Here is a 24,009-nt window from a genome sequence, read left to right as displayed (position 1 = left end):
TGAAATAAAATGCAGACTTCACACACCAAAAGATATATTTACTATCTTTAGAAACGATGGGTTGAGGCTTTCAATTTTTTGTGGCCATGTGGCGCAATGAATGCTCAACAAATCTTTCCAAATCTGCTTTGGCAACCAACGTTTTAGTTTTCAAGCTCCCTTTTCTAGAAGTCTCATGGAGAAGCAGGGGATGCATGAGGGTGACGGTGGTCTCTTTGCATTTTGGAGGGAAACAGTGTGAAATTACCACTCACCTGAGGTAATTCTGACAGCTGATTTCCATCCAACCAGAGATCCTTTAGATGTAAGAGAGCTCCTATTGATTCTGGCTAAAACAAAAAGCAATGTTACCGAAACAAAGCTCCAGTATTTAGCCCCCCATTAAGAAGGAAAGGACCTTCACTCAACAGTTAGGAATGGAGTATCACAGCAAAGGTTTGTGGGTACTTCTCTAAAATCAGCACCCCTCTCCTAAAAGCATCCCCAAGACTCCCAGCTGCTTCCACTCACGCCATCACCTCCACCCCCGACCCTCCACCCCCAATCATTATCCGTAACCCGTGTGAACCGAAGCGCGTGCTCTAATGTTGCCAAGCTGTCTCTGTGGAAACAATGGCTTAAGAGTATCCCTAGAGATGCCCCCCAAATATTTTGTGATCATAACTAAGAACAAGTGAAATTCAAATCTCTCTTCAGTACAGACTTACCAAATTATATATTTCATTGTTTCCTAAATCAAGTTCTTCTAGTCTCCGTAGCTGGGTAAGGGAGCTATTTAAAAAAAAAACACACACACACACAAAGGGAAGGAGCTCTTGGGATTTAGAAATGCTGAGCAACATGAGATTCCTCACTTGGACTAGTTTCCCAAAATAAGATTCATCTGGATTTTATGGCCATAAATACTACACAGGAAGTCTATTAAGGCTGGCATCTCTCAAATTTTCCAAAAGACACAGAACTTCTTTTTGACAAGCTACTGTAGTTTTTTTTGTAGTTTTTTTTTTTTAATGCTTCAGGAAATTCATTCAGTATGAAACCCCCCTTTTCCCCAGAGACTCACTCAGGGAGATAAGTAAGTAGATTCTCTCTCAGTTCCAGTGAAGCCAGGTTATAAAGACTAGAAATGAACAGAAGAAAAAAAGGGTTTAAGGAAAATACCTAAGATTCTTCCTATTCCCTCCCCTCCCCAGCAATCCCCACTCCCCAACGTATGCACTCCAGAAGGAGCAACTCTTAGTAATAAGACATGTAACTCACTGCCCTGAGGAAAAATATCTATGACCACCCCATCCCCAGTAAAAATAGTATCGTCTCTACTTTGCAAATTTTAACATTAAAGTAAAGAGAGTGGCACCGTCACCGCAGGGCCTCGCGCACATGGACTCTGTGCGCTGATACACGGGAAGAGCTCTCCAGTCCCTGGGAGACAGCCACTCCCAGGACCAAGACAGGGGCCGAATATGCACTTCCAGGCTTGAGAATGTAAAAAATGCACCACTGCCTTAAAAACAGGACCACCCGAACGCCTTTAATCTCAAGCTGCTCTTCTTGCAAACATCACTGAGAAGTCTGTTTGAACATCACTGAGAAGTCTGTCTGTCTGATCGCAGTGGGCATCTCAGTTCAGAGAGTCCACGTGCTCCACTTAAGTTCCCACACTCACAGAGCAAGGGGCCCCTGAGATGCAGGAGGTCAAGTAACGACACACTCCACGCGGTGCCCGGGACACCAGCCTGATTCGGTAAGCAGTGGCTGTGATAATGTTGCTTTTATTCTTAATAAACCCCGGGTGGCACTCTTTTCAGCAGATTCTCCTGCCTCTCAGCCGTAATCCACGTCTAGCAGAAACACCGTGCGAGCATACAGAGGTTCTCCCCAGATGCTGGTGATCTGGGTCACGGTGGCGATTCTGAATCAGCAGACGCCACACACCTCCCAGTATGTTAGCGCTGGCACGACACGCTGATTCAGGACAGAATCGGCTGGTTACTCCAGCAGGCGTGTGCTAAGCTCTGAAAAGCGAGAACTCCAGCTTCTGCTAATGTCACCAGAGTAACGCCCAGATTTGGAGGACTTTTACTTGTGATCCCACAGAACACAGGGTGTCAGACCAACACCCTAATCTGCCTTAATCCTCTGTTCTCCTTCCAACATCAAAGCCAGAATTGCAGGCACTGACAGCGCTTTTCATAACATTAGAAAATGTAAATTTGATTTGCAGGAACAATCATATACACACATAAAACCCAGTGGCTTGAAAAATGTATCTGAACTATACATTTGAAATGCACAAAATTGATATCCCCTTCAATTTTCTAAAAATAATTTTAGAAATTTAGAAACAGTTAACAGTCTCACAATTAAACCAGAGGAAAAAAATAAAACCCTTCAGAATATACATATTTTTAAAAGTCAGTAACCCTGCTAATCAGTAATTATGAATTTAATACCAAGACTCTTCCCCTAAAATGCAGCCAGGTGGAATCGCAACTTCCCAGTCCCACTGCCTCTGGGCCAAACCCTCACGTAGAAGAAATAACGTGGGAGGGATGGGGGACCACCCATTGTGTGCCCCTAAAAACAACCCATAGATAAGGCGGACACCGGACATTACAGGCCACTGTGAAAGTAAAATCAAGGGCCTGGTTTTCAGTTTTAGCTGTTCCCAGAACCAGTCTTATGGGAAAGGTGATAAGCATTTGGCTGTTTTCACATCTCTATTTTAAAAACCACTGACAGACCTGCCAGGTTGAACGCTCATCACTTTCACATCTCTTTGACCCACTAGAGACGTCCACTAATGAGATGAGGGAAAACGTTCCTCTTGCTTCCAAAGCTCCCTCCTTGGGCACGATCAAGTGTACCTTGCAAAGCAGTGTCACCAGGCCCAGCTACCGACACCTCCTGGCCCGACACCTCCTGCCTGAAGCAGTACAGAGCTGGGCCCACCACCCGGGGCACCCCCTGGGTCCTTACTGTCATCTCCTGACCGGGAACCACCCAGCATGTCGCTGGTATCACCAGGATGACCCCATCAAGAAACCAAGGTCCGCTGGTGTGAGGTCCATCAGACAGTGGCAAAGCCACAGCTCAAACCCAGTGACAGCCAAGACCCTGCCCTCACCCTGCGTGCGTTAGGCACTCGGTCATGTCCGAGTCTTTGCGACCCTGTGGACTGCAGCCCACCAGGCTCCCGTGTCCATGGAATTCTCCAGGCAGGAATACTGGAGCGGGATGCCACGTCTTTCTCCGCCCTCACTCTGGGGACTGCCATTCTTTGGAACTCTCTCTCTATAATTTACATCCTCACAACTACCTGGATCTGCTTGGCTGAAGTGCTTCGCCACGGCGCCTCGAGTCCCCTAAAATGAAGACAGTCATACCTGCTGCAGCAGTTAGGGCAGGATACATGTTCCTTCAAGTTGACAGAGCCAGTCTGATGTGTTATTTCCTTGAGACGGCCCTGTGCCCAAGCAGTCATGCCTGCCTGCATGCTCGGTCACTCAGTCGTGCCCAGCCCTTTCTGACCCCATGGACTGTAGCCCGCTAGGCTCCTCTGTCCCTGGAATTTTCCAGGCAACAATACTGGAGTGGGTTGACATTTCCTACTCCAGGGAAGTATAGTCGGGGGCCACACAAATGTATGAGCCCCAAGGCAGGGTCCCCAGAAAGACTGCTCCACAATTCTATCAACCACGGGAGCCATCCCCTCTGCCCAAAACCGCCTCCAAGGACAGGCCTGCAGATGGGGAGCCACTGGTACGGGACAACTTTTAAGGATACATCATATGTAACTGGTGACTTGAGGGACAATGACGAATAAAAAGTAAGGACACTGGTTTGACTACAGATGCCCACCTCCCATATAAGCCCAAACCTCAGAGTGTAACCTGGCCTGGCTGTTCTCATTTTGATTATTAACGGATTCTCAAATGAAACCACAGGTTTGGTTCTCATCAGTACCCTGCCCTGGACAGCCCCAGGCCAACGCACAATCCTACCAGTCTCTCCAGAAGAGAGTTCTCTAGGCCGTTCTAGGAAGAGCTGACATAAACAGGGCTGGCCTGAATGCAGATTTGGACCAGAGACAGTCAGATCAAAATTCAAGGATGAATGGCCTCCTCTCCTGGCTTTTCTGAGTACAGCATCTGCCATTATAGACTTCAGGAAGGTGACTTCCCTATGCAGGCAACCTGGTCAATGCCACTCCAGCATATTTGCGAGCAAAGGACACACTGCTAAGAACTGACGCAGTCCGGGGACTTGAACTCTGTCTACTTCAGAGGCCAGGCTGTTAGCCACAGGCCAAGAGAAACTCCACATGCATTGATCAGCTGATGCAGTCAACACGTGATATGTGACCAAAAGCTTAGACACTCAACAGGCAACATGACTGGCCATTGATGACTACTGTAACAACATCAACAGGAACTGTATGACAGAGACTGTTGCCAGTTCTTGCCAAGAATTAACTTTATGGATGAGAAAATGAAGGCACAAGAGGGCACCTGAATAAGGTCTCCCACGATTGGGAAGGGGCAGAGCCAGGACTCATCATGGAATCTGTATTTTCAGTCACCACTTTCTGCTCTCACCCTCGAGTCTGTGAGGTTCACTTTGTGAACAGGGAATACAATATTTGTGAATATGTGTAATATAGTACTAATACACTGGGGCTTCCCAGGTGGCTCAGTGGTAAGGAATCTGTCAATGAAGGAGACGTCGGTTCAATCCCTGAGTCATGCAGATCCCCTGAAGGAAGGCACCCCACTCCAGGATTCTTGCCTGGAGAAGTCCATGGACACAGGAGCCTGGCGGGCTAAGTCCATGGGGTCACAGTCAGACACGACTGAATGACTAAACAGCAGCAGCAATATAATACATGAATAAACACGCAGAACAAATATTCAGGAATGAGTTGGCTCCCATCTCTGTCCTGCGTCTATCCAGTCTCCTACCACCTAGACCCTTCTCACAGGAAATAACCCCTTTCTGTTGGTTATTTGTGCATTTACCCAGAGTTGCCTTTTATGCAAAGAAAAAGGGGTATGAATATATAGCCTTAGCTTCCTTTTTTCATACAAAAGGCAGCATCCTATACAAAGGAGATTTTTAACTTTCTTTTCAACAGATAATACACACAGATATTGTTTTTTTAATTGCATGGTAATTCAGAATCCATACAAACCTTACTTTTTTTAAACCACTCCCCTGCTGCTGCTGCTGCTAAGTCACATCAGGCGTGTCCAACTCTGTGCAACCCCAGAGACGGCAGCCCACCAGGCTCCCCCGTCCCTGGGATTCTCCAGGCAAGAACACTGGAGTGGGTTGCCATTTTCTTCTCCAATGCATGAAAGTGAAAAGTGAAAGTGAAGTCGCTCAGTCGTGTCCGACTCTTCTCGACCCCATGGACTGCAGCCCACCAGGCTCCTCCGTCCACGGGATTTCCCAGGCAAGAGTGCTGGAGTGGGGTGCCATTGCCTTCTCCGAAACCACTCCCCTAGTAACAGATATTTCACCCTTCAATTTTAATTCCTGACAAATTAAATTTCTGTGTAATATCATCAGGATGACCTCCTACACAAACCACTATTTTCTATCTTTCCTTCACTCCCACCGTTTTTACCATCAAATGGGGTTTAACTTTTTCTTTTCTTTTTTTAAAAAATACCATTTATTTGGCCACATCAGGTCCTCACTGCCCACTTGGGCTTCCTTGAGCTGGCGTCTGGCCCCGGAGCGCCCCAGGCTCCGTAGCTCAGTGCACAGGCTTCGCTGTCCTGTGGCACGTGAGGTCTTAGCTCCCCACCCCAGGGACTGAACCTGTGTCCTCTGCACTGGAAGGCGAACCCTTAACCACTGAACTACCACGAAGTCCCCCAAACAGGGTTTAAAAAAACAAAGATAAAATCCTAACAAGCTTCTGCAGGAAGAGTCTGCAGAAGTCTTTGGTGCCAGCAGCTGACGGTCCCTGAGAGCACGCGCAAGAGTTCACCCTGCTGTGAGCCAACACGCAGGCCAACTGTATTTTTAGGATTCTATTTCAGGGACTGGATGAGGGGTTACTTAAAAAAAAAAAATTTACATCTGTCCTCCACTGTATTTTAAAAATTCCTTTCTAAACCACTGGGATTTTTTTTTTCCCATTTTGGTGGCAAATATCATTAAGAAAGGAAAGAATAAAATAAATTTAAGTGCCCCAAAAACAAACAAATGACAGTATACTATTAAACCATTAAAATATAAAATCTGGAAACATTTATGGCAATACTTTTCAACTAGGATGAGGGAAGTGCTTACATATCCACGGTATTTCCACTTTTTTAGTACCAGATTAGTATTTAATAAGAAAACTCTGGTTACAAACTTCCTTATGGCGGTGTTGCTCTAGAAAATTTTCTAAAAATCTTTCATTTTATTTTTGGAGCAATAAATATTTACAGAAATTCCCAGGCCTCAAAAAAAAAAAAAAAAAAGTATTAAATACAGTAACAGTTTTCAAAAAGACTGATTCTTTTCAGGCAGCATGTACTAACAGGTCACCATTCCCAAGGGCAGCAGACACAAAATCACACCCACACGCTCGACTTCAATCTGCCAGAGAACCCAGGGCTTATCTGCTTGTTCTACTTCTATTAGCAAATGGTCACAACCAACTCTTTATTGATGATAACCATTTAGTGACTGACCACTGCGTTTTGGGCACCATTCCAATCTATTACACATATTTCTTCTTCTTAAAGAACGTTATTCTTTGAGGAGGAAATTTAATTAAATAGAGATGTCTAGATATATTTAGGCTAACTCACCTTTTTTCTGATGGTACCAGTTTCTTTAACAGCCAAGGATATGGAATCTCATGAAGCTAGATACACAAAGTCAAACAGAGCAGCTTGCTCACAACGAAGGCAGAGGCTTCCCAGATTCTCACAGTTCTCCCTGAGTTCCCACCACCCCGACTCCACAACACCTGGACGTCTTGGAGGCTCTGGCTCTGTGTACCTGCTTATCACCAGGTGCCAGTAACTGAGACGAAATGATCTTAGCACATTGCTGGTGAGGCTACATTACAGAAGATTTCCTGTAAGAATAGCATAGATCCATTTCCTAGGTATGGCATCATCCCTCAGCAGCACCAGGCTTCTTCAAGTTTGCCTAACGTCCCTTCTTTTTTATTATTTTGATACATTTCACATACTATAATATCCACTTTTATAATGGGTACCATTCAGTGGTTTTCAGTATATTCACAAGGTTGTACAAACATCACCATGACCTAATTCTAGAAAATTTCTATCATCCAAAAAGAAACTTCACATCCATCACAAGTCAATTCTTTCTAGGAGGGGTTTAAAGAGGTCTTCATAAAGCCCAAATATGCCAAAAGTTTCATGAATTAGAAAATGAGGGCTGGGGAAGGGAGGAAAAAATTCATGTGCTCAGCAGGGCATCTGACACCAGAGGAAATGCAGCTTCCTACAGGACAAGACCAAGTTCAAACCCCACCAGTGAGATACACACACACACACACACACACACCCTGCTCCCACCATCCCACCCTATTCTTACCCCAGTCACAGGCAACCCACTAATTTCTGTCTCTATGAGCTTGCTTCTGCTGAACATCTCATCTGAATGAAATGGTACGATATGTGACCTTGCTGTCTGGCTTCCCTACTGAACACGTTTCCTAGGTCCATCCACACTGGAGCATGTGTAACTACCTCATTACCTTTTTATGGCTGAGTAATACTCCATCACATGGGAATAGCAGATTTTGTCTATTGGTTCCTCCACTGATGAAAATCTGAATTGTTTCAAATTGGATATTATGATGCTTCTATGAACATTTGTACACCCATTTTCTATAGACATATGTTTTCAGTTTTCTCGGGTAAACATGACTAGCAGTGGAACTACTGGGTCATATAGTAATCATGTTCAGCTTTTTGAGGAAGGACCCACTCCCTTAAATGAGGGCTGCATCCATTTTGTTGAAGTATACTTGATTTATAATACTGTGCTAAGTTCAAGTATACAGCAAGTGATTCAGTTTTACATATATATATATATACACGCACACATATATACGCACACATGCGCAAGTCACTTCAGTCATGTCCTACTCTTTGCGACCCCATGGACTGTAGCCCACCAGGTGCCATGGGATTCTCCAGACAAGAGTACCAGAGTGGGTTGCCATGCCCTCCTCCAGGGATGGAACCCATGTCTCTTTTGTATCTTGCACTGGCAGGTGGGTTCTTTACCACTAGCACCACCTGGGGAGTAGTGTGTGTCTGATTTTTAAAAAGTATCATTATGGCTGCACAGGCTGTTCATTGCTGTGCAGGCGGCCTCTGCTGTGGCAGACCATCAGCCTAAAGTGTGTGGGCTTCGGTAGTTGCAGCGTGCGGGCTCAGCTGCCCCATGGCATGTTTGATCTTGGTTCCCCGACCAGGGATCGAACCCACGTCCCCTGCTTTGGAAGGCAAGTTCTTAACCCCTGGACCAGCACAGAAGTCCCAGTAGTGAGTATCTATTCAGCCCAATCCCCTGATTTATCCCTCGCTGCCTTTCCCCTTTGGTAACCAAAAGCTTGTCTTCTTTGTCTACAAGACTGTTTTTGTTTTATAAATAACTCCATTTGTACTATTGTTCAGCTTCCACATAAAACTGATACATTTGTCTTTCTGTCTGACCTGCTTTACTTAGTTTGATAATCTCTAGGTCCATCCACGTTGCTACCACTAATCTCAAGAAAAATGTTTTCACAAGCTCAAAAGGCTCTTTTGAGAGGAAAGTTCATTTACACTTTGTACCAATGTTTCAAAACTTCTTAAAGTAAATTCATCTTTCCTGGCTTGAGCAGTGGAATCTTCCAGGTGTTTTAGTGATAGTAAAAAGTCACCGTCACTTGGCACTGTTTTCAAGAGCATATCTGAAAACTCAGTTTTACTGAGAGAGTTTTCATAAAGCCCATCCGAGACCTAGAATTCTCCTCTCAAAGGTCTACGAAGGCCCCCCTCCTCCCCTGCCACCCTTCTGCCTCACTGGCACCTTCAGTGACAAAGCCCTTTACTTAATTTTACCCCAACTCTTTCTAGGAGGGACTTAAAGAGGTCTTCATAAAGCACAACCAGGCCAAAAGTTTCATGAATTAGAGAACGAGGGCTGGGGAAGGGAAGAGGAGATTCATGTGCTCAGCGGGGCATCCGACAGCAGAGGAAATGCAGCTTCCTACAGGAGGAGACCAAGTTCAAACCCCACCAGTGAGACACACACGGGCAGATGACTTACCCCACTTTACAGACAAAGCTAACACAGCGTGGGTTGGCGCCCGGTGCTCAGCGAGTGGGAGCTGTAACGGGACAGGTGTGCCGAGGCCCCCACCCCGCCCCTGCCCCCCTGCACGCCGGCAGCACCCCTGCCCCCGGGTCCCCGGGTCCCTCCACCACATGGAAACCAACACAGCTGCTCCTGCTGATCGTGGGAACCAGCTCTGAGCTTTCTGGCAACAAAAGCAGAAAGGGAAATGTGATAAATGTCAGAACTGTTATTAAAAGGAAGAAGCTTACGGTTCTCCCAGTGAGGCATTTTTTTCCCCTAAAAATATGTATTTTTTAAATCTCTCTGTAATACCTCCTTACCTGGGGGAAAATAAGCAACATTATTTGGTAACAAGTATTCTTCAGTAGGAGGAGGGCATGGGAACCCACTCCAGTGTTCCTGCCTGGACAGACGAACCTGGCGGGCTACAGTCTGTGGGGTCGCAAAGGGTCGGACACAACTGAGCGACTCACACACACACATTTTTCAGGAGACGGTTTCAGAGAAACAGGTTCTTTTCACAGTTGCTTCTTCAGTCAGCTTTTTATAGGAACGGTACAGCATTCAGCCCAGAAGGTGACTCTGCAGGGACAGGCTAACGTGGTCCCAGCACAAAGCTTCTAGAGCCCACCTGGACCATCTGCGATGTCTGTTTGGAGACCAGCAGCATGGAGGAGGGAACACCATGCGTCTCATCCATGAATTTGCCCAGCGCGTCAGAGCCACAGCAGGGTCGGTCCAGACACAAAGAGGGACTCAGACCCAGAGCTCCACAGCTCCAGGAGACAAGGTGGACCCAGTGTACATGCCAACCACACACACACACACACACACACACACACACACACACTGCACTAGCCTTCTGTGTGTAGACAAAGGACTCCAGTGCTGAGCGTGCGGGTGACCCAGGGATCAGGTATCTGTGAGTCTGGGATCTCTTTCATCTCTCCTAGTCACTAGGGAAGTTTTCACAAAAGAGCTAGAACTTCAACCACTAAGTGGGGGGAAACCTCAGCCAGTCTGGATAGTGAGCAGACAGGTAAAAAATTTTTAATTCACTTTCGTGAGAGGGTTTGAAGTGATCTACAGCCCAGTGAAAACTCCCGATGCTACAGTGAGCAAGCACTGCCAAGCGTCTGCAACAGGTCACTGAACCATGTTAAACACACATGCAGCAGGTTTTTAAATGCAAACATTACATGCAACACAGATACAAAAACATCAGAAGCTAATAGCAGAACTGTGCTGGTACAAGCAGGGAGGGGCTGGCAGGGACCACCCACCACAGCCTGGTCCATACTCTCCACAAGAGCTGGTAAAGACTTCTAGAAACCCCTGGGGACCCAACACGGCAGAGTTTGAGAATCACTGGTCTCTAGCTTAAGTGACTCCCAACTATTCTGTTCTAAAGGGTGGTCCCACACATTTAAGAGTAAATCCTTACACTTATATTTATTGTAAGATAGATATATAGATACACTATGTACCCATATATAAAATATAAAAAGAAAAAAAAATAAGTAGAAAATAAAAACAAAAGAAAAATATTCTTAAATATTTTATGAGAGATACAAAAATCTTTTGGGCTCTCATTAGTGAAAGCAATGAGACTGAAAATACTATATTATGTAGTAAATACTCTGTTTTACGTTTAGGAACAAAACTGACCCTAAATGATTCACTTTGATACTTGTTTAATGGTGTAACAAGGGAAAAAGACACCTCGCAAAGTCACACTGATCCAGGGACTTTGCTGGCAGTCCAGTGGTTAGGACTCAGCACTTCCACTGCAGGAGGCTCAGGTTTGATCCTTGGTCAGGGAACAAAGATTCTACATACTTCAGCCCAGCCAAGATATTTTCTTTTTAAGTTACACTGATCCAAGAACTGTGTCATCAACTGCACTTATTAAATCATTCATTAGTAATTTTAAAAAATTTCTTCTGATTATGGAAAGGTCTTTGCTGAAATTCAGCTGATAAAGTCCCATCATCCCTGACATCAAACACGTGTGTTCAAGAAGACTAATCAGAAAGTGTATTTTTAACAAAGAGGTTTTTTAATTAACAAAGAGGTTTTTAAACACCCATCGAAAGTCAGTTTCCTGCTTTCTTGTTAAATGCCCTTTCCTTTGAAGGGCCAAGTAATTATGGACGGGCCATCCCAGAAAAGGGCCAGCAAATCTGGGACACTTTTATTCTAGTGACAGAAAAATGTATACTTTTGCATGAAGTAGCTGGTACACCTCTTGGTGGCTTAAAAGATTTTCATGATCATTCCTCATCTTGTTACAAAGTATTGCAAAGATTCTACTGCTGGAGAGCCTTGCTTCATCCCAGTGAGCAGACAATGGTTACCTGGCTCAGAGCCACGCCCTGCAGGAATGAACCACCTGTGCCACGCTGGCTGCTGCTCATCACCAACAGCTGATGCTGCAGACTCGCAAAAACCCAAACAGCGCACTCAGCAATTCCCACGGCAGCAGCTCAAGCTCCTGTGCACTGGGGGGGAACTCACGGGAGCCCCACAGAAAGTTCTATATGAGAAAGACACGCAGCGAAACGCTACCAGGTAAACCAGCAGCTCAGCTTCCACACTGGACAGCTCTGAGCGTGTGTGGACGACACAGCATCTTTGCAAAGCAGTGACAAACGGTGAGGACGGGCAAGAGGAGAGGCCACGGTGATCTGAGAAGCTGGCCTGGTGCCCATCAGGTACCCCCCTCCCATGGCACGGATCTGGGGATGTTTCAGAATGCAATACAAATATTCAGTCTTTCAAAGTATATGACTACTTTTTCGAACAGCCACTAGCTTGTTAGCAGAAAAATTTTTACCAAGCTGTTTGGAACTGCCTCCTTAACGAGTGGACTGTTAGGTGCCACAAGGGGAACCAGGACATAGTCACTGAGGCTCTCAGGGCCGTTGGGGGGGGGCGGCTGTCCCACGGTGATGCGGCGGGGAGTTGGGGAAAAGCAGGCCTGGGACCAGAAGAGCCAGACTCCAGCTCCAGCTCTGCCCTCAATGCCCAAACGCCCTCCAAACTGCCTCTTGGCAAATCACACAGGAGGGAACAGGGTGCCCTCGGTTCCAAGGTCCTGCAAGGCTGCTTGTCCTAAAGGCTGGGCTCTCTCCCCCAGGCAGGACACCCCCACCCGGCCCTGGAGAATTCCACAGCTTTCTCAGTTAAGGCCACCTGTCCAAGCCAGGCGCCGAAAGGAGAAACAGGGTTCCCATCGTCAACAGAGCCTGAAAGGACCGACAATGAGGTGTCTGCCTCATCTGACCAAACCGGCAGGGTAACTCACGCCCGGCCCTCCACTCCAGCATCCACAGGGACAGCGGGGAGTATCCATCAGGTAAGTGGCCATTCAACATCCTTTTCGTGCTTTCTGCAGCACCTGCTATTTGTGCCCTGTTCACAATACCATCCTGTCACTAAGAAGTTTTCTGGTTACTAAATATTTAGTTAAATGCTCCAAAGCAACCATGTGGGAATCCTTTGGGAAACTGCAGAGTCCCTCCCAATGAGGAAGCGCTAAGTGGCTTCAGTTGTGTCTGACTCTTTGAGACCCTATGGACTGCGGCCGCCAGGCTCCTCTGTCCATGGGATTCTCCAGGCAAGAACACTGGAGTGGGTTGCCATTTCCTTCTCCAATGCGTGAAAGTGAAAAGTGAAAGTGAAGTCGCTCAGTCGGGTCCATGAAACCTGTTTAAAAACACACAAATGAGGAGATGGACGGAGCAGCCAGCTGGCCAGCCAGAGCAGGAGAAGAGGGGAGGAGGGGCTCAGAGAATTAGATTCCAGAGACCCTGAGGGCAGGAGGCGGGCAAGGTCAATATTTACATGGCTAGTGTATTAATTAGAAATCCATGAAACCTGACACAGCACGAGTGCAGGGCATGATTATTGACTGAAAGTCGCTCAGTCGTGTCCGACTCTTTGCGACCCCATGGACTATACAGTCCATGGAATTCTCCAGGCCAGAATACTGGTGTGAGCAGCCATTCCCTTCTCCAGGGGATCTTCCTGACCCAGGGATCAAACCAGGGTCTCCTGCATTGCAGGCAGATTCTTTATCAACTGAGCTATCAGAGAAGCCCATCTTAGCATGTACTAAATCCAATGATTGCTGGAACACTTTTCAAATATGCATATTAACAAAAATACAACAACAAAAAGTTTCCATAAAAACATCATAATGACTGCTTTCTCCAGCACAAAACACTGCGATTTCCTCCACGAAGGGTGCCATGAACTCAGGGTGCTGGGACCTTCCTGTGTCTATCCTGTCCCAGAGCTAAAAGGGTGGAGTTCTTAATCATCACATATGCTGGCTCAGGGTCCAAACATCTGCATGAACCGCAGAGAAACACAGGCCTGCAGGTAGAAACGGGGCAGCCAGCCGTCTCCCTCTAGCAAGGAGGGGACACGGTGGACTGCAGACACCTGGGAAGAAAAGCCTTTGCAGAAGAGACCCAGATACACTGCAGTTCCCAAAAAGCGAGCTTCTGTTTCATCTCAGAACTTAAGCAGGACAGGTAAGCATGAGAGAAATCGTTTATAACAGCCACACACTGGTCCACGAGCGCTGGCCGGCCAAGGTGGGCTTTCAAGTGGTCAAGCATGAGCCACCGGCCTGCTTCAAACCACCATCCATCCTGAAGGGATGGAGAAGACCTGCTAAGATAATTCCCTCCATCAGTTCATCCGTGGGAATGTGCAAGAGAACAGATTCACCAGCATACAGTTCCTTCAAAGGATCCTACACTTCTTGCCATGGCCATGCTCCCCGACCTCAGGAACCAGTATGGGGACTGAGCTGGGCCAGTCCCCCGCCCGCCCTGCTCCATCCCCTCCTGACACAGCCTCGCCACGCCTCGCCCCTCCCCGTTCCAAGCCTGCTCTCCAGACCACCACCCTCGCTCCCTGTCCCCAGATCCACGGTGCACAGCCTGTCAGACACAGCTGCTGTATAAGGCACAGGCCGTAAGTTTTCAATGAAATTACTAGGAGCAGTCATTCCTAACAGGATTTAATAACCACCTATATGACACACGCTGCTTCGCTTCAATTAACTACTCTAGAATCCATCCGTTTATAGAGAAACACTCCAAACAAATTAGGTTCTCCACCAGTAACAAGTAGCAGCATCCTTTTTAATTATTAAAATTCAGGGGCAACTGGATGCAAAACACACAGAAGCTGGTTGTGGTCTTTCCTGAGGGGAAACTGAAGACTGGGTAAACAGCTTTCTGAGTAGACGTAAAACAAGAGCCAAAAAAGGGAAGGAGGTGGAGCTGATATAAATGCCCATTCACCCTGATATAAGCAAACTTCACATAAAAACTTAACTTACTTGCCAATATTTTCAGGCAGAGACTGCAGTGAGATGTCATTTACGGAAAGACATGTCAAATTCTGTAATTCAGGAAAGCTTTCTGGCAATCTAAAAAAACAACAAAAAATGTTATAATTGATAAAGAGAATTGCATATATGGTGTATAGTGAACATAATTATAATGATTTCTTCTTCTATTTGCTGATTGAAATAACCTCCTAAAATTACATTATATGTGGCATGTTTCTTGTCTTTCTAACTATAATGAAAAAAAAGTAAGGACTTGGTTTACCTGGCAGTACAGGGACATGATAAATACTTGTTGATAAAGTGATCCAGAAATAAAGAAGGAAGAAATACAAATTGTAAGAATAAAGGAGAAAAAGTGTCGTGAGCCTACTGAGCACTCTATGAAAGAAAACGGTAAAAACTTGCTGCAGCTGGAGGTGCCTAAGAGTGAAAACACTTTATGGATTAACAGAAAACAGAAATCTTAGCCCACAAGATTATCATAAAACATAAGACAGCTGCTTCAGGTTTTTTTTCCTGTAGCTTATAATACCCAGAGCAAAGCTACAGATTACTTACAATTAATCAGCTGACAGCCAATTGCTACTTTCTTAATATTTTTCTTTTGATTTGATCTAAGATGCCAATCATGTGAGATGATTATATGTTTCACAACATTCTACACAAAAAAGAAATTCTGTATACTTCTCTTAGACTCTACTGAACAGAGAAGATTCAAAATAAAATTATTTAAATACTTATAAAGAAAATTTACTTTCAATATTCCTCTGGTTACCAGTATTTGAGGTTTTAAAAAACACCAACTGAAGGCAAAAAGATCTCACTGCATCTAAAATGCTGAAGGTCCTTATACATAAACCCGCTAAGATGGAGAAGAGAACACATAACTCATTTTTTTGCAGGGGGTAGTGAGGGCTTCTTGCCTTAGTGATAGCCTCTAGACTAGAGTCTTTCGTTTCTCTCCTCTTTCTAGATTCCTTTTTTAAAAAACAAATCCTATGCTGTATGACGTTTAATATAGAGCATAATATGAGAGTATTAATGAGGGCTTTCATAATCGATGAAATACATTCTCAGGAATGGTTTTTACAAAGTTGCAAGCTCTTCCACTGTGGAAAGTTCTGAAAGAGATGGGAACACCAGACCACCTGACCTGCCTCCCGAGAAATCTGTGTGCAGGTCAAGAAGCAACAGTCAGAACCAGACATAGAAAAACAGACTGGTTCCAAATAGGAAAAGGAGTACATCAAGGCTGTACACTGTCACCCTGCTTATTTAACTTACATGCAGAGTACATCATGAGAAATGCTGGGCTGGATGAAGCACAAGCTGGAATCAAGATTGCCAGGAGAAATATCAGTAACCTCAGATATGCAGATGACATCACCCTTATGTCAGAAAGTGAAGAAGAACTAAAGAGCCTCTTGATGAAAATGAAAGAGAAGACTGAAAAAGCTAGTTTAAAACTCAACATTCAAATAACAAAGATCATGGCATCTGGTCCCATCACTTCATGGCAAATAGATGAGGAGACAATGTAAACAGTGACAGACTTTATTTTCCTGGGCTCCAAAATCACTGCAGATGGGGACTGCAGCCATACAATTAAAAGATGCTTGCTCCTTGGAAGAAACGCTATGACAAACCTAGATGGTGTATGAAAAAGCAGAAATATTACTTTGCCCACAAAGGTTCATTTAGTCAAAGCTATAGTTTTTCCAGTAGTCATGTATGGATGTGAGAGTTGGACCATAAGGAAAGCTGAGAGCTGAGTTCCTTGGACTGCAAGGAGATCAAACCAGTCCATCCTAAAGGAAATCAGTCCTGAATATTCATTGGAAGGATGGATGCTGAAGCTGAAACTTCAATACTTTGGCCACCTGATGTGAAGAACTGACTCGTTAGAAAAGACCTTCATGCTGGGAAAGATTAAAGGCAGGGGAAGGGGATGACAGAGGAAGACGTGGTTGGATGGTATCACCGACTCAATGGACATGAGTTTGAGCAAGCTCTGGGAGCTGGTGATGGACAGGGAAGCCTGGCATACTATAGTCCATGGGGTCACAAAGAGTCGGACACGACTGAGTGACTGAACAACAACAATAACCTCTTCCATAGTGTAATAGAGGTAAGTTTTTTTTTTATCTATAGTTCAAAAGATGCAACTTATCTGTTCTGAATTTTTTCCAGAAACTATATATATATATATATATATATAATTTTAAAACTAGCTAAAATGATCTTAAATGTAAGGAAAATATATTTTTAAGTGGCTGGTTTGCTTTTTTACTGGCTGTTAACATTAAGAGTCAAGCTAGTGATGTGATGGGCTACGCTGAGGAAGGCCAGACTTACGGTGGGGAGGGAGGAAAGCTAGTCTGAGCTGTCACTCAGTGGCTACATGATCCTAAATGGTCGTTCCATCTCTTGGAGCCTCAGCTGCTTCAGTAATTAAATCCGTAGGCCAATCCTAAATGGTCGTTCCATCTCTTGGAGCCTCAGCTGCTTCAGTAATAAAATCTGTAGGCCATGCTGAATAATTGTTGCTGCTGCTGCTGCTGCTAAGTCGCTTCAGTCGTGTCCGACTCTGTGTGACCCCATAGACGGCAGCCCACCAGGCTCCCCCGTCCCTGGGATTCTCCAGGCAAGGACACTGGAGTGGGTTGCCATTTCCTTCTCCAATGCATGAAAGTGAAAAGTGAAAGTGAAGTCCCTTCAACTCACAGATTCTTAACTCATAATTCTTAAAAGAACACACCCGCCACATTAAAATGGCTCTCCTTCAAGAAACCTGGTAAACAAGAGGCCAGGGTGAAAACTGAGTAAGGCCTCTTATGATGCAATGTGTTCTGATCCAGAGTTTTGAGATGATGGTAAAGTCACATGTCGGCAGACATGAGGGGAAAAAAACATAAGAAACAGAAAAGGGGATTAAGCAACTGAAGAGTTAACAAAAAGCTTCCAGCCAGTATAGTGAGTGTTTCTCAGCTGCCTAACCCAGAAGCTGCCTTTAGCACAAGCAGCTCAGTTTGGTTCCACAACACTAGTTGAGGGTTCTCTCCTTTCCAGAAAGGACAGCAGGGCAGCAGATACAAGCTAAGTGACAGAGGAACACAGTCCAGTCCAGGGGCCTGGGTCGGAGTGATCACTCACATGCAGATTTCCAGCGTTATGAGAAAAGTACCCAGAGAGCATTACAGAGCCCAGAGGAGGGGCCGTGGGAGTCACCAGGAAAGGGTCCTGCAGAAGTGTGATGCGTAGGCTGCATCTGAAAGGTGAGTGAAGGGACTGGTACAGCCAAAACAGAGGGGTAGGGAAATCGAGGACCAGGCCAGAGAAGGCAACTGGGGGGAGTGAAGGCTGGAAGGCAGGCCGAGGTCGGACAGAGGGTGGAGGACACTCACAGCACGGTAGGGGCTCCCACCTGACCTCATCGTGGTGGGAGCTGCGGAAATGTTTGAGGAAGAGGGACAACCACACGGACAAGGATGGTCAGGAAAGAGGATGAGACGTGACGACAGTGGTGAGTCAGAAAGCAATCGGGCTGGAGCTTACTAGAACACTATTTTCCATAAAAATAAGCATTATTAGTAACATAAAACTGAAATTCAAAGGAGAAAAAACAGAATTAAAGACATACTTACTTCTTAAAAATAAGCAGGTACAGGAAAAACAAAGTGAAATAGGGCATTCTCCATACCCAAGAAGACCCAAGCAATTTTGAGATAGATGACTCCCAAGTTTTAACTTAATCCCAATTTTTCTAGACACTTTAAAAACAAACAAAAGGAATGGAAAGGAAAAGTACCTTTCTTTCTTCCGAGGTTGCTTAGAGTCTCGAGAAATCTTAGAAATGGGCCCACGTGGCCCAGAGACACCCCTGGGACAGACTCCAGAGAGCTGTCCCCGCACTGCTGTGTGGGCAGCAATTCAGTCACCCTGGCATCACAGGTGCCTGGAATCCACTGGTCAGTGGGCTCACAACTGAGCCAGGAGGGAAAAGGTGCCTTTAGTACTATGGTCAGAAAAGCAAGCAGAAAGGTTACCTAGTCAATGGGTTTCCGCTGAAGTCAGCGATCTGTAGTGCTTTACAGAATGAGATGCTCTCTGGAATTTCAGGAATATCTGCAGAAGGAAAGAAAACGTCTATCATTGACCACCGTTGTTAGCTGTTTCCATCATCCTCAACGTGGACCAGGAGGTATCTGCACACTACTACCTCTGCTCAAATGTGGCGTGGATTTCCAAAATACTTTTTCTACGTTTATATTCGCTTTCCCAATACAAGATATAGTCTGAACAAAAGCATATTCAAGCAAAACATTAAAAACAATCCCCTCCACCAAGTCCCATCACCTCATCAAAAGTCACTGTTGTCATTCCCACGAGGCTTTTCAAACCCCACTAAGTGTTCATACGGTTTCATCAGTACAAAGTATGCTAAAGTATGCATTTTTTACATTTGTTTATTTTTAATTGAAGGACAACTGTTTTACAATATTGTGTTGGTTTCTGCCACACATCAACATGAATCAGCCGTAGTATACACATGTCCCCTCCCTCTTGAATCTCCCCCCACCTCCCACCCGTCTAGGTTGTCACAGGGCACCACTCTGAGCTCCCTGAGCCATACTGCAAGTCTCCACTAGCTGTCTATTTTACATATAACGTAATGTTCCCATGCCACTCTCTCCATTCACCCCACCCGCTCTTGCTCCCCCTGTGTTCACAATTCTGCCCTCTGTGTTCACAATTCTGCTCTCTGTCTGTGTTCACAATTCTGCTCTCTCTGTCTGTGTTCACAATTCTGCTCTCTCTCTCTGTGTTCACAATTCTGCTCTCTCTGTGTTCACAATTCTGCTCTCTCTGTCTGTGTTCACAATTCTGCTCTCTCTGTCTGTGTTCACAATTCTGCTCTCTCTCTCTGTGTTCTGTCTCTCTGTGTTCACAATTCTGCTCTCTCTGTCTGTGTTCACAATTCTGCTCTCTCTGTCTGTGTTCACAATTCTGCTCTCTGTGTTCTGTCTTCTCTGTCAATTCACAATTCTCTCTCTGTCTGTGTTCACAATTCTGCTCTCTGTGTTTACAATTCTGCTCTCTCTGTGTTCACAATTCTGCTCTCTCTCTGTGTGTCTCCGTCACTGACCTGCAAGTGGGATCATCAGTACCATCTGTTTCCATCTAGATTCCATATATATGAATTAACATGCGACATTTGTTTTTCTAGGTTCTAGGCTCATCCGCTTCATTAGAACCGACCCAAATGCCCAACAATCCCACTACTGGGCATACACCCTGAGAAACATGATTGAAAAAGACACATGTATCTCAGTGTTCACTGCAGCACCATTTACACCTGCTAGGGTGTGGAAGCAACCTGCATGTGCCCCGACAGATGAGTGGATAAAGACGCTCTGGTACATATATACACAATGCAACATTACTCAGCCATAAAGTATGCATTTTTAAATTACAGATTTTCTTCTGATTATGAGCATAATCTGGAAAATACAGAAAAGTCCAAAGGCGGGGGGAGGAACCACCAGCGTTCCCATCACACAGGGATGACGTTTTGTTCCAATGTAGTTTTTATTTGTCACACAGACACAGTGACTAGGTTCGTGCTTCCCTTGATGTTATTTTACAAACTTTCCCCCATCGTTATTTTTCCAAATAGTCCTCCATTCTAGTGGCAGAAAAGTCCGCTGCCTATCTCTTCATACTCCATGTAACCAATCCCCAGTGGCTGGACATTTAGGTTGTTTCCAAGGTCCTGAGGTGATAATTATGTTTATGCTCGCTCCTGGTTACTTCCTTAGGCTAAGCTCCCTCAGGGTAATCGCTGTGCCAAAGGCACCAACACTGCTAAACCACGTACGCGGGGGCGAGGCACACCCTTATGCTTCCGCCACCCATTCAACGTCTTCCCCTCTTTCCTGTCTCTTACATTTTAAAAACTGCCTGTGTTATTGGTAAAACAGTCTGGTAACATTTTGTTTTCTGTTCCTTTGATTACTAATGAGGCTGAATATTTTCCCCATGTTTACCTGCCACTAAGTGCTGTAATTCTTGAAATAAACCAAAATTGCTATTTTAAGTTCCTCTTGTTTAAACCCTAAGATAACAGCTTTCAGGGCTAGAAAAGGTTAGTTCATAGTATTTAATTTCAAGAATACATTATTTTGGACGTACTAACACTAAGAAGTGATTCCCAGGTGGCTCAGTGGTAAAGAATCTACCTGCCAACGCAGGAGACACAGGAAACGCAGGTTCAATCCCTGGGTCGGAAAGATCCCCTGAGGAGGAAATGGCAACCCACTCCAATATTCCTGCCAGGAAAATTCCATGAGCAGAGAAGCCCAGCAAGCTACAGCCTGTGGGGTCACAAAGGCAGAGATGACTGAGCCCACAACATTAAGAAGGGCTGAAATAGAAGAGCTTCTCCTTGTCCCATGCTGTTTCTTCCAGCAGCTCGACAAAGGCAAGCAGAGCCTAAACATACCTGATTTTTCTAAACTGGGGGTAAAGAGAGACAGAAGAAGTCAGGGGAAGATCAAGCTGCACAGTCATCAGAAGCTACATACAAGCTCTCAGTACAAATTTTAAAGCTGCAAATATTTAAATCTGTGGTAACATTTACCTCACACAAGTCTCTGCCTTGTCGTATAAGTTACTAAAGAACACACATTTCAATTTAAAAAATTGGTTGTATAAGGTAGTAAAGAACACACATTATTTATGGTCCTAGTTCATAAATACGATACCAGTATACACACACACGGACATGCACATACATACACACACACAAACATATACAGATATATATTAATACACATATGAGCATGTACATACACACATATACAAGACGTATATATGTATATATATGATTTGTCCACAGTTGAATCTGGAATGAATTTTTAAAACACACCAACATTTGTAGGCCCTGAGGCACATATACAGTGGGTAAGACCCTTTATACATATTACCTTATGTAAACTAAAGTGGAAGTTGCTCAGTCGTGTCCAACTCTTTGCAACGCCATGGACTGTAGCTCGCCAGGCTCCTCTGTCCATGGGATTCTCCAGGCAAACATACTGGAGTGGATTGCCATTTCCTTCTCCAGGGATTCTTCCAGACCCAGGGATCAAACCTGGTTTTCCTGCACTGCAAGTAGATTCTTCACCATCTAAGCCACCAGGGAAGCCCATTACCTTGTGTAACTGCAACATAAATTACTGTAACTTCCGTTGCCCAAAGTGGACACTAAGGCTCAGAGATGAAGAACCACCCCCCCAATGTTAGCAGTCACTTTACTGAAGGCTGAGATCATGGCACTGTTGGGCATACGAATGAACAAACTAGTGAATGTAACAGAAAAGAGGCGGACTCAGGGATATAGAGGTCAAGCTAGAGGTCACCACTAGGGAGGGGTGATGGGGGAGAGGAGCAAGAGGTGCAAACTACTGGGTATAAAAGCTACAAGGATCTGTTGGACAATATGGGGAACACAGGTAATATTTTATAGTAACTATAAATGGAGTATAAACCTTAAAAACTGTGAATCACTGTAGTGCATACCTATAACTTACATAATACGGTACATCAACTATACTTCAATTTTTAAAAAAAGGAAAAGACCAAAAAACAGAAACAAAAGACAGAATGAAGGCAGGAAGCTCCCTCCGTTACAGGAGCAGCGAGGCTATCCAGGCAGGTGAGGCCGCCCGGGGGACGGGGCCAGCTGGTCTGCACTCCTGACTGCACCCCTCAGCCACCCAGGTGAGGCCGCCCGGGGGACGGTGCCAGCTGGTCTGCACTCCCGACTGCACCCCTCAGCCACCCAGGTGAGGCCGCCCGGGGGGACAGTGCCAGCTGGTCTGCACTCCCGACTGCACCCCTCAGCCACCCAGGTGAGGCCGCCCGGGGGACGGTGCCAGCTGGTCTGCGCTCCTGACTGCACCCCTCAGCCACCACGCCGGGTCCTGCTGAGCAGGTTTTCTAAGGCTGAGAAAAGAGGTGCAAGGGATGCACCTGCCACCTCACAAGCGCTCGGGAAGGAGGTCAAGCTGACACCCACATGTACGTCATGTGGCAGCTTTCCGAGGAAAAGATCAAGGAAACAGAGAAAGAGTGAAGGCTTGTTAATTGGGTGGAAATCTTTAACACTTCAAAGAGCATCAGAAGCATCCCTGAAGCTCAGGATGATGGGTTTACCAAGGAACACATGAGCAGTGGCTGCCAGAACTCTGGTCAGGGCTGGTCTGGAGTCAGGGACTCTGAACGTAGAAACAGCAACTGCTGGAGAAAACAGATGGACCCAGTCCAGACAGAGGTGGGCGAGGTCCGCCTCGCAGGAAGACACTCCCTCCCTGGGCAAACCTGCTCGCACACAAAACCAGCAAATGGAACACAGGTCTCAACTCCAAAGACTGTTTCTTTCTGCCTTATGTGTGTTCCTAACTTGAAAGGAAAGCAGGCATTTGCCTGTAAAAATAAGAGCTTTAGACAAGGCAAGCAAGAGAGTGGTTTGAAGAGTCCTGATTACTGGTTTGCTTTAAGTTACTAAAAATATCAGAACAGAAAGCTGAAGACGGGGTGCAGCCACTCCTCCTTAAATGCCAGCTAAAATGCCACGCCCTCCAGAACACCTCCTTTGGCCCCAAGATTAGCTTGCATTCCCCTACTCTCAGCTTCCTTGGGCTTCAGCTTCCTGAAATCTGTTACAGTGGTAATTAAATAATTGTTTGGTGATGATCGATCTCCCTTACTAACTCTAAGCTCACTGGCAAGAAAGACCCTGTGGGCCTTGTCTGCGTCCCCAAGGCTGACATAGTACAGTTGGCTCCCAGGTTCCATACCTGGAGACTCTACCAACTGTGGATCAAAATATTAGAGAAAGAAAATTCCAGAATGGTCCAAAAGCAAAACTATTTACTCATGTGACAACCATTTACATAGTATTAACAACTGTTTTGGAGAAGGCAATGGCACCCCACTCCAGTACTCTTGCCTGGAAGGTCCCATGGACGGAGGAGCCTGGTGGGTTGCAGTCCATGGGTTCGCTGAGGGTCGGACACGACTGAGCGACTTCACTTTCACTTTTCCCTTTCATGCATTGGAGAAGGAAATGGCAACCCACTCCAGTGTTCTTGCCTGGAGAATCCCAGGGACGGCGGAGCCTGGTGGGCTGCCGTCTATGGGGTCGCACAGAGTCGGACATGACTGAAGTGACTTAGCAGCAGCAACAACAACTGTTTACATTGTACTAGGTATTACAAGTGATCTGGAGATTAAAGTGTACAGGAGGA

General features: G+C 45.5%; 1 protein-coding gene across 1 annotated transcript in view; it reads right to left on the bottom strand.

Annotated features, from left to right (window-relative positions):
* LRRC1 (leucine rich repeat containing 1) overlaps positions 1 to 24,009 on the bottom strand; it is a 135,670-nt gene that overhangs the window by 30,144 nt on the left and 81,517 nt on the right. Inside the window, exons 3-7 of the mRNA XM_005891374.2 lie at positions 18,748 to 18,826; positions 14,690 to 14,779; positions 1,064 to 1,120; positions 708 to 771; positions 255 to 329 (exon numbers count right to left, since the gene is read on the bottom strand). Coding sequence (XP_005891436.2) covers positions 255 to 329; positions 708 to 771; positions 1,064 to 1,120; positions 14,690 to 14,779; positions 18,748 to 18,826 — 365 coding nt within the window. The remainder of the gene's footprint in view (positions 1 to 254; positions 330 to 707; positions 772 to 1,063; positions 1,121 to 14,689; positions 14,780 to 18,747; positions 18,827 to 24,009) is intronic.

Source organism: Bos mutus, chromosome 23 (genome assembly GCF_027580195.1).
Source record: "Bos mutus isolate GX-2022 chromosome 23, NWIPB_WYAK_1.1, whole genome shotgun sequence".
Lineage (NCBI taxonomy): Eukaryota > Metazoa > Chordata > Mammalia > Artiodactyla > Bovidae > Bos > Bos mutus.
The sequence above is the reverse complement of the archived record's forward strand: the minus strand, read 5'-3'. Positions and strand labels throughout refer to the sequence as shown.